This window comes from Chrysochloris asiatica, unplaced genomic scaffold (assembly GCF_000296735.1).
Source record: "Chrysochloris asiatica unplaced genomic scaffold, ChrAsi1.0 scaffold00005, whole genome shotgun sequence".
Classification (NCBI taxonomy): domain Eukaryota; kingdom Metazoa; phylum Chordata; class Mammalia; order Afrosoricida; family Chrysochloridae; genus Chrysochloris; species Chrysochloris asiatica.
Window position 1 is genome coordinate 12,240,675 of NW_006408523.1, and position 11,750 is coordinate 12,252,424.

General features: G+C 37.0%; 1 protein-coding gene and 1 pseudogene across 1 annotated transcript in view; both read left to right on the top strand.

The window, feature by feature from the left end:
• RNF17 (ring finger protein 17) overlaps positions 1-11,750 on the top strand; it is a 132,881-nt gene that overhangs the window by 77,882 nt on the left and 43,249 nt on the right. Inside the window, exons 21-24 of the mRNA XM_006832058.1 lie at positions 810-1,037; positions 2,627-2,777; positions 2,903-3,021; positions 10,696-10,786. Of these exons, the coding sequence (XP_006832121.1) occupies positions 810-1,037; positions 2,627-2,777; positions 2,903-3,021; positions 10,696-10,786 (589 nt within the window). The remainder of the gene's footprint in view (positions 1-809; positions 1,038-2,626; positions 2,778-2,902; positions 3,022-10,695; positions 10,787-11,750) is intronic.
• On the top strand, positions 4,677-5,547 carry LOC102813080 (annotated as a pseudogene).

Consider the following 11,750-nt stretch of genomic DNA (forward strand, 5'->3'; position numbering starts at 1 on the left):
GAGTTTTGGAGCTCTGCCCTGGATCTGCTTTGCCTGGTATTCTGTGGTATCGGTGAAGGCAAACCTCACTGTACCTCTACCCTAGCTGCCATCAAGCCCTGCCTCTCCTCTTTTATTCTTATTAGCATAAGAATACTTATTGGGCAAGGAGATATATTCAGGTTACCAAATAATCTTTGAAAACTCTTATGTTCCTTTGTGAGTACCCAATACTATTGAGAAGAGGTGAAATTATGAGCAACGTTGGTGTTTATAATTGTTGGGATTTTTTTTTCCAACTTTTTATTGTGAATTGAGTGAAGGTTCTTTACAGAGCATATCATCAGTTTTGTATTCAACAAATCCTACACATTGCTGCATTTCATGGTTGCAGTACCCTCCGTGTACCAACAGTTAACAGTATTTACCTCTATTCACTTTATCTATTGTATTCCTCCTGTGTCTCCCACTGCCTTCACCTTTCCTCTGCTAACCTCTCTCTGTTGTATGTTGCCTGCCCTGTTATCCATGTTAACAAGTGTCTACCCTCTAGCTTGTGAATAATTTTCCGTCCCTTGCCCCGTAACCATCATAGATTCTTTTAAAATTACTTTCCAAGTAGAAAGTTTCACTTTGTTTACTTTAAAAAAAATTTAATGTTTGTGCTTGCTATTAGTTTTTAAAACAAACAGGCCTAAATTTGCTAAGGCTATTAATAGTAAAACTGAGAAGCAGTAAATCTTACTCATCTCTAGATCTAAAACATACAAACTTAGGTATTTTGCAAACTATTTTTTAACATTTTGTTAACAGCTTTTGGTATTTTTCAGATACACCATCAAAGATAATTCCAAAAAGCATATTGAAGTGTGGGATCCTTCTCCAGAAGAAATTATTTCAAATGAAGTAAACAACTTATATCCTGTGTCTACAAAATCTCTACCTAGTGAGAATTTCCAGTCATTTTATAATAAGGAACTACCTGTGCATATCTGCAATGTAATCTCTCCTGAGAAGATTTATGTTCAGTGGTTATTAACAGAAAACTTACTTAATAGGTATAGCATATAAATAACACATTTTGCATGTGATTTTGTTCTTCTTTCTATATTTTGTTTCAGAGATCTGAAAGTGTTAAATGTAGAATATTAGAAGTAGGAAAAATAGTCACTGAAGATATAGCTAAAAGTATAGAAATATTGTTTTTACTGATTATTTTAAATGCTAGATAATTCATTCCATGAATACTTACTTTTTGGGCACCAGTTATGCGCTATGTATACAGTGGTACAAATGGACAAATTTCTGCACTCAGAGAACTGAATTTCCGTAGAGAGAATGGCAATAAACAAAATAGGTTGTTTGGCATGTGATGCTAAGTGCAACAGAGACTACACGGAGTGTCAAAAATTATCCGCACTCTGGTTATACTAAGTCATCCACATCCACAGCTGATGACAAGATTGAGGGTCCGCGTGAAATGATCTGTCAAATAGACAAGTGACAGTGGATGATGTGGCACATCATTTGTAACTCAGCCATGGTTCTGCCTGTAAAATAACCCATGACAGATTTGGGTTTCTAAACGTTTGTATGAGATAGGTACCAAAACAACTCACAGAAAAGCATAAACAGAAGTGTTTGGACATCTGCAAACACAATTTGGGCCAATACTTAAAGGAAGGTAAAGGTTTCTTTACAAAATCATTACTGGTGTTGAGGCAAGGATTCATAACTCCGAGCCTGAGAGTAAACGGCAGATTATGGAATGGAAACATCCTCAATTACTGACCAAGAAAAAGTTCAAAAGTCAACCATCACCTGGAAAATTGATGCTTGCTGTTTTCTGGCATTCTCAAGGGCCAGTACTGGAGCACTGTCATGAAAAAGGTTCAAAAATCAGCAGTGCTCATTACAGTGATATGTTCACTGAAGCCTAACCTTCGGATTAAATGCAAAAGACTTTTATTCCAGGACTTTGTGATCTTACTTGACAATACACTTCCACACACCTCTGCCCATACTGTTGACACTCCAAAATCTTCGTTTTGAGGTGTTAAAGCATCCTCCCTACAGTCCTGATCTTGCTCCATCGGACTTTGATTTATTTGCTTCCCTGAAAGCAGTCCTTCCAGATGAAGATTACCTCTGATGAAGAAATGAAGACAGTGGTTGCAGTCGTGGCATGCAGCTCAGCCTAAAACAATTTTTAATAAGGAAATGTGAAAGATGGATGACAGATGGACTAAGTGTATTGAAAAGCAAGATGTATTTGTTTTTTCTTAAAGTTGCTTAAGATAAATTCTACAGCCAGAGTGCAGATGATTTTTGACTCGTCCTCATAAAGTAACTGTGAAGAAAAGAAATTTAGGGTGGTTAAGGAAGACCTGACTGATAGGTTGAGCTCAATTTTAAATGGATGGCTTAAAGGAGAAGAGGGAGTGAATCATGTGGATATATGTGGGCAGTTCATCTCAGACAGAACAGCTAGTTTAAAGAATTGGACATATCCTTGGCGTATTTAACGTGGAACACGATGTCTAACTGAAGTGGGTGAATTGTGCAAAAGGGGACATTAGAAGAAATGTGGTCAGCTAATTATATGTTAGAAGATTTAGAAACTTAAATATTTTTTATCTTTCCTTAGTTTGCAAGAAAAGATGGTTACTGCTTATGAAAATTCACAGTGGGAACCTATTAAATGGGAAAATGATATGCATTGTGCTGTGCTGATCGCCAGTAAAAACCAGTGGCAAAGAGGCCAGATCCTCAGAAAGGTTACAGACACACTGGTAGAGGTAAAATGCAGAGTTAAAAATATAATTGTGAAAGTCAGTGAATTGTTTTTTATTTATGCTTTTTAGTTTGTAAACAATTTTTTAAATGTTGTCTTCCCATAAATGTAAAGCCATTCTCTTCATAGGTCTTGCTGTATGACGTGGGTGTCGAACTAGTAGTGAGTGTTAACTGTCTAAGAGAACTTCAAGAAAATTTAAAGACAATGGGAAGATTATCTTTGGAATGTGCACTTGTTGATATAAGGTAACTTTTAACAGAAAAAAATAATTTTCTCATTTAATATGATCCTTTTAAGTTTGGTTTGTGTTTTGTTTTTTTTTTTTTTTTGAGATAGGTTCTTGTTGACTTTAATTTGGGTAACATCCTGAGTAAATGAAATATTCTGATGAAATGAATTATTTCCTAAGCTTAGCATTGCATGGAAAACAAAAAAAAATACGTAAATTATCAACTAAAACAAAATCCTCTCTAGGATTCTGGGAAAATGGCATGACACAGTTTTGTAAGTCTCTGGAATCAGAATGAGAGCAACTTGGCTACACAGTTCAACAAAAGTGGATAACAGGGCTTCCTTTCATGGATCCCTGACTGTAGGTAGGGTAGAGCACTCTGTGAACCAGATCATCATGACATCAGCATTTAGGTGGAAGGGTGTGAAATAAAGGTATCTGGGATTCTGGCAACAATCTCATTTGAAAATGTAAACCAATCTGAGAATTGTTAAGTGCTACTTAGTCAGTTCCGAGCCATAGCGACCCTGTATAGAGTTTCCAAGGAACAGCTGGCAGGTTTGAACCAGCAACCTTGCAGTTCAAACTAACCTTGTGGTCCAGCGCATTATCCTGTAGAGCCACATTAGAACTCCAAAATAATAGCAACCAAAATTACTGTCAAGGAGTGTAACGCAAGATACAATTAATTACTAGTTGAATGCAAGTCATCTGTGATGTGCCAAAGTTTCATAGTACTGGAACTTTGTTAGCCCTATGTTGTTGGTGTAGGTGTTACCTGCCCCCTAATAAGTTCCAGCCCACAGTAATTTTTATGGCTATAACAGAATAGACAGTGCACAGTCTTCTGCCATCTTCAGGATCATTGTTATATTTGAGTCCAATGTCTCCACCGCTGTGTCACTGAGGACCTCTCTTACCTTTACTGACCCTCCACTTTACCAACTTTGAGGCCCTTTTTTAGCGATTGGTTTTTCCTGATGACATAGCCATAGGAACCAAGTTAAAATCTCACCATCCTCACATCTAAGGAATATTATGGTTTTGTTTATCCATATAAACTTCTGAAAATAAACACAAGTTAACTTTCCATGACTCCATACTGAGGAGAAACTTCTGGGAGTTAGAGTCTGCATTGAGCAGTTTAGGGACAATTGCAAAGAAAAGGTTCAAATTAAAGTAGACAAGAAGAACAAAAGAGAAAGATTTCGGTATATGAGGCAATGTGTTTTATTACCTTGGGAACACAACAGAAGAGAGAGTTTTACAGCCATGAAGCTAGAAAAGTGATCGTGATCTACCCTTTAAAAGCTCAGGAAATTTTATTTTGCTTAAAACAAAAAAAAAGGAAAGAGTTGCAGTCAAATCCCATATAAAGTTACTGTAACAAAAAGAATGAGGAGCCAGGTAATACCTGTTGCTGTTAAGTGCCACCGAATTGGTTCCGACTCATAGCAACCCTTTATAGGGTATCTAAAAAGCAGCTGTGCTACTCGGTGTAAGCCTTGACGGAAGGTGGTTTTGTCTCGGCTACACTGCCAAGACGTCTGGCCAGGACGAAGCCCCCTCACCTCTTAGGCCTCTCGGACCTAATACCATACCATGGGGTGAGGTGTGGGGAGGCCCGGGGAGGGTAGTTACTGCTGAGGAGCTGCAGTCGCTATCACAATGATAGAGGTACTGACAACAACTGACGCTCAGAAACCACTCCACCAGCTGAATGCCCTGCTGGATGGAACAGGAGTCTAGATGTCAGCCAAAGGTCTTCAGCTTGAGACTGGTTGAGTCTGCTCTTGATAATGGCCTCAGAATGACGGCAAGGTTAAGAGACTTTGAAGTAAAAGATCTTCTTAGTCTAACTCAGTTCTTTGGCTTTGACACGGAAACATTTTCTCCAGCTGTGAAGTTACTGGACAGGTTTCTGTCCAAAATGAAGGTACAGTCCAAGCACCTTGGATGTGTAGGACTGAGCTGCTTCTGCTTGGCTGTAAAATCAGTTTGCCCACTGGCAAATGACTTGATCCGAATAAGAAAGTTCACAGTTTCTGACTTGATGAGAATGGAAATGATTGTATTGGAGAAGGTGTGTTAGAAAGTTAAAGCTGCTACTGCCATTCAGTTTCTGCAACTCTATCATTCACTCATTCAAGAGAGCTTACCATCTGAAAGGAGAAACAGCCTTACTTTTGAAAGACTAGAAGCTCAACTTAAGGCATGCCACTGCAGGATCATATTTTCTAAAGCAAAGCCCTCTGTGTTGTCACTATCTATCATTGCATTGGAGATCAAATCACAGAAGGGTGTACAATTAACAGAAAAACTAGAATGTCTTCAGAAACATTCCAAGATAAATGGCAGAGATTTGACCTTCTGGCAAGAACTCGTCTCCAAGTGTATAACAGAATATTCATCAAACAAATGTTCCAAACCAAATGTTCAGAAGCTCAAATGGATTGTTTCTGGATGAACAGCAAGGCAGTTGAAGCATAGTTACCATAGGATAACCCACCTTCCAACAATTCCTGAAGCAGTACCTTAACCGGATTATTACAGCAACCAAAAAACTCTTCTCTGAAGCCTTTCTCTACAACCCTCAGCGATGGAATTCATAGTTAGAATGGATTTAAACTGTGAAACCTCAAAACATCTCAACTGAATTTGTTCTCAGATTTGGGAAACTGACTACTTAATATTATGCTATTGTTGTTATGTGCCATGGAGTCGGTTCCGACTCATAGTGACCCTGTACAGGGTTTCTGAGGCTGTAAATCTCTACAGGATCAAAAAGCCTCATCTTTCTCCTGTGGAACAGCTGGTAGTTTCGAACTGCTGACCCTGACGTTCGCAGCCCGAATATTATGCTATAGTGGAATTATATTTAGACTTGAATTCACCTGTGATGCATACAAATCAAAGCTAAGAATATAAATGTGAAACTGTAATGAGAAGCCTGGGGTGGTAAACTGTGAATCTTTATTTTTAACACTGACCCAGATTTCTATGTTGAATCAATATGTTTAGGTGGTATTGAAATAGTAACCTATATAAGCTGAGTCATCTTAAGTGATTAGATTATGAGGCTTACATCAAAACCAGTTATTTTACAAATACGCTTTTAAGACATAATAAGGATTACCATTCAAGACAACATAAATGGTTTCTTGGCATCCGTGATGCAAGTACATAATGCAGATATGTGAACTTAATTGCTATCTAGGCTTTTTTATATAAAACAAAAATAATAGACTTGGTAAGTTTGACATACTATCTTCAATAGATTTTCTAGAGAAGAGATACTTGTAACCATGATTTAAAGTTTTTTTATACAGAATCTGCTGCCTCAATCTAATCCCATTGAGAATCAAAATTGTCTTATCCTATTAATGCAAGTTCAGGTTAGAATTAACACTCCAGAAATTTTTACTAAGGACTGTTTTTATAAAACTGCCATTTCCTGTGAGAATTTTGTGTAAAAGGAACAAAGTTGTTGTTGTTGATGTGGAACAGAACATCAATTACTGATATGCAAATTCAAACTGAAGCTGAAGAAAATGAAAAAAAGTCCACGAGAGCCAAAATATGACCTTGAATATATCCCACCTGAATTTAGAGACCATCTGAAGAACAGATTTGATGCATTAAACATTAAAAACAGAAGACCAGAAGAGTTGTGGGATGACATCAAGAATATCATACATGAAGAGAGCAAAAAGGCATTAAGAAGACAAGAAAGAAGGAAAAGGTCTAAATGAATGTCAGAGGAGACTCTGAAACTTGCTGTCCAGCGTAAAGAAGCTAGAGCAAATAGAAGAATTGAAGAGATCCAAGAGCTGAACAGAAAATTTCAAAGATCAGCCCGAGAATACAAAAGCAGGTACTATAATAAAATATGCAAAGATCTGGAACTAGAAAACCAAAAGGGAAATGCCCCTACTGTGCTAAAATGAGAGTCCTGCTGTTGTACTGTAGGGTAAGAACTGGACTGCTAACCACTAGATCGGTGATTCAAACCCACAAGCTGCTCCTCGGAAACCCTCTGTAGGGTTGCTGTGAGTTAGAACCAACTTGATGGCACTTAACAATTATGCCAAAATAAAATCTTAGGAAAGTAAGTAAGCATAAGGTAGCTGAGGTAGCCCTGGTGTGGTGCTTTGGATAAAGCACTGAGCCACAGGTTTGGTGTGAATCATAAGATCAGCCGTTCAAACTCACCAGCTGCTCCTTGGAAACCCTATACAGGGTTGCTATGAGTTGGAATCGACTGGAAAGGTAGTTAACCGTGAAAGCACTGAAAACAGTTACCAAGTGCATTGTGCAGTCTGAGACTATCCAGAATGGTTGTAACCAATTCAGATTACTTTTGACATGATACAGATATTTATGGACAAATATGGATGGAAAAATATGCCAAAGAGCCACAATATATCTTAAATTTTCTAAGCTATATTTTGTGGATAAGTTTTCTGTTTTCCTAAATGGCTGATACATTTCAGTATTTGAATACATCGGTGTTAATTTTCAGTTAGCATAGGTAACCTAACAAAATTACCATTATGTTATTAAGGGATATACCTTTCAATTAAGTTACTGAAATACAAAATAAATAAGTAAAAAGCAGCTGGTAGTATAGTGGTTGTGAATTGGGCTGTGCGAATATCACGGTCAGCAGATCGAAACTATCAGTTGCTCCGCAGGAGAACGATGAGGCTTTCTGCTCCCGTAAAGATTTACAGCCTAGGAAACCCTATGCAAGGTCACTATGAGTCAGAAACAACTCCATGCATGGCACATGACAGCAACAACAAGGAGCAGCTAGTGGGTTTGAACCACTAACCTTGTGATCAGCACTACAGTGCTTATCTTACAGCACCACAAATTCTCCAAAAAGATATGCCGTCACAACTAACAGTAATTTAATGTTTCAAAATGAAAACTTTAAATTATTTGACAATATAAATCAGAATTAGAAAACAGTCAGAAACAGGAGTGAAAGGAAAATTTGAAAGGAGAGGTATTATAGCTCAGGAAATAATTAGACATAAAGTTAATTTCAGAAATACAGACTAAACTGCAAGAAACACAGAAGTAAATAAGCACAATGTATGATAATACCTTGAGAGAAAGAGAAGATAGGAGGAAATATTTTAAATACATAAAAGATAAAGAAAAATCCAAAGGATTCAGATAATATATAAAATAGACAAAGACTACCCATTGCAAATGTAATAGGAATCCCAAAGAAGGAAATGAAAACAACAGAACCAAAACAAATGTACGTAGAATAAACGAGAGTATTTGAAACTATATGTTGTAAAGCCATACTGCATAGCTAGGAAAATCATTACAAATGGCAAACACTGAGCAATTATCTGGTAAAATCACTGATTCATAAAACAAAATCAAGCTGTCATCAACAGTGCATTATGTCATAAGATAATAGAATAACATGTAAAATCCTCAAGGAAAGAAAATGTCAAACTGTATATTTTATATACAACCAAACTGATCTTCAAGAATAAAGACCATAGCCCATATAACTTATTCACAAGGTTAATAAATATGCGTAGTCCCTTAGAACCTTTCCTGAAGAATCCTTTAAAAGAACAAGCTTTAGGCATCCAAAAAGGTGAGTTTTGAAATGCATAATTTGTTTAGTTGTAATTTAGAACATACATAGTGAAACATAAACCAATGTAACAGTTCATGCATGTGCAATTCAGTGATGTTATTTGTGTTCTTCAAGCTGTGCAGCCATTCTCAAAACTCCTTTTCTGAGTTGTTCCTCCCCCATTAATATAAACTCACTGCCCACTAAGGTTTCTATCGAGTCTTTTGAGTTGCTGGTTAACACCAATGAACATAAGTTGCTGCACATACATATTTTCTTATAAAATTGTAATCATAACAATAGTTGGCTTTATGTGATTGACTTATTTCACTTCACATATGTCCTCCAAATCTATCCATGTTATGTTTCGCACGGTCAGCATTGTTCTTTATGATTGCGTAGTATTCCATTGAATGAAGATGGACTTCTTACAAAATAACATAGTATATTTATCAGATCCTGTTTGGCAAAACTGCATGCCCAACTGATTTGGTTAGTTCATACATATAAATCATTTGATGTGAAAAGATTGGCCAGTTAGTTATGGGGCAGCTCCAGTGAAACTATGGCTATAGAAATCGTGTTTATAGAGCCCTCCGAGCCTGGAGTTTATTATATTGTAGTCTCTTTATTGATGATTGTTGTTAGTAGGTACCATCAGATTGGCCCGTGACTCATGACACCCTCCTGGGGAATGTAATGCCTATCACCCAGCTCTAAGGCACTCCCATGATAGCTGTGGAACAGACCCTTGGGTTCCACAGGGTTTCCATTGGCTGATCTTCTAAAGTAGATCATCAGATCTCCCTTCCTAGCCCACCTTCATTCTGCAAGCTCTGCTGTAGTCTGTTTAGCACCATAGAAAGCATGCACTGACAGACAGCTGGTGGCTGTACATAGCTGCATTCACCCGAAGTTGAACGCTGATCTCCAACATGCAAGACAAGAGCTCTTTCTACCAGTGAGCCACCAGTGGTACTATTTATTTATTGGAGGTAGATATTTACAAAACAACCAAAATCAAGTTTATACTACACAAACGAAGATGGAGGATGAAATTATATCTTCTCTTCATATTAAAAAGGAAAACTAATATAAATTATGAGGCTGTGAGAGAAACACCAAAGATCTACATCATTAAAATGATGACATGCCCCTCTTAAAAAAAAAAAAAAAAATTATGAGGCTGATTATCGTGAAAAGAATAGCAATTAAAATTAAGTTTTAATTCCAGAGGAAACTTCCAAAAATATTTGGCCATAATCATTTCAAAAAGAATTGTTATTTTCACTTTCCATTAATTTTTTTTAATGCCTTTTGTGTCCTAGGCACTATATTAGGCATTAGGAATGAAATGATAGGCATAATGTAATATATTATCCCTCCTGGTATGGTGCTATAGGATAATTACTGGACTGCAAACCACAGGGTTGGTGGTTCAAACCCACTAGCTGCACCTCGGAAACCCTACACAGGGTTGCTATGAGTTGGAACATTCGGTGGCAAAACAATATCTCTTGGAGTTTATAGTCTAGTTCACATATATGAAACACCTATAATGGTTTAAAAATACTTAAACTATACCTATTTGATCAGCACCAGACTGCGAACCACAAAGTAGGCAGTTCAAACCCACCAGCTGCTCCTCAAAAACTTTGTACAGCATCGCTATGAGTTGGAACTGACTCAACAGCACTTAACAACAGTTTAGCTACATATTGTTGTTGTTGTTGTTAAGTGCCATCGAGTTGGGTCCGACCCATAGCGACCCTGTACAGGGTTTCCGAGGGTGTAAATCTTTAGATATGAAGAAACTTCAAAAAGTTTGTGGAAGATGAAATTAAAGCATAATGGAATTTTTCAACAAACTTTTTGAAGTCCCCTCACATGCATAAAGAATGTAATATGAAACATAAAGGGATGAATGAAACATAAAGGGATGAATGCACATGGCAAAGGAATTTGTAACAATGCTGAGCCATGTTTGCATTGATAATGAAGTGGTTTATGGCTTCTCTTCTAGTTAGATATATTGTGCTATTTGTTGTAAAACAAGATGTCATTATTTTTATGTTTGAGGCCAACTGGTGGGAGTGACAAGTGGACAGCAACAGCTTGTGACTGTCTCTCATTGTACCTGACTGGAGCTGTAGCAACTATAATCATACAGGTGTGTAGTAGAGTAAAGCCTTAAGGAATAGATAGATATTGACTGTTTCATTGATGGGTCATAATCAATTCCATAGATTTTCTGGTTCATAAAATAACAGCTAACTAGAGTTTATGTAACTTTTGTTGGATTTAAAGTATGATGCCTGTTTAATAATACATGTACCATGGATGATTTTGTGAATGAATCAAAACATTTCTAAAAAAAAAAAACATTTTTGAATTTTATAATATACATGTTGGAAAACATATGTGTGCTATCATGCATTTCTGGAACATAAGGGTTCTAGTAAAATCATACTGTGTAAAAGGTGTGTGCATGTGTACACCTGCCTGTCTATGGATATGATAAGAGAGATATTTCTTTAGAAAACACTTAGAATATCCACAGCCTCCTTCACTCTTTTCTAATTTAAACATTTTATTGTATTAGATGTTCCTATATAACTCATTTTTCCACTTAACTTTTTTTGTAGTTTATTCATTTTTGTATTTTTTTTCCATGTTGTTGTTGTTAAGTGCTATCGAGTCTGTTCCAGCGCATAGCAACCCTGTATAGGGTTTATGAGAAGCAGCTCATGAGTTTGACCTGCTGACTTTGTGGCTCAGACCGACTTTGCAGTCCATCCCTTACAGCACCGCCCCTGACTCTGCATGAAGTGTACCTATACATTTGGTAGTTCTTGCCTTCCTTTTTTTTTTGGGGGGTAGGTAAAAGGCACACCTTGGAAAAATACTTTGCATCCTAAAATATGCCAGAAGTTTAAGGGAATAGAGCAGCTTTAGTTTGATTTTTTCTGGATTAAAAAGTTTTCATTCTGGGTTTTTGGGAGGATGGGGAGTAAGTTTCACATTAATGGTGAGGTTTTCCCTATGCATTTTACAAATAGCTATCTGTTATATTGCATTGGGCAAATCTGCTGCACAGGAACTTTTTAAAGTATTGAAGAGCAGAGGTGTCAGCT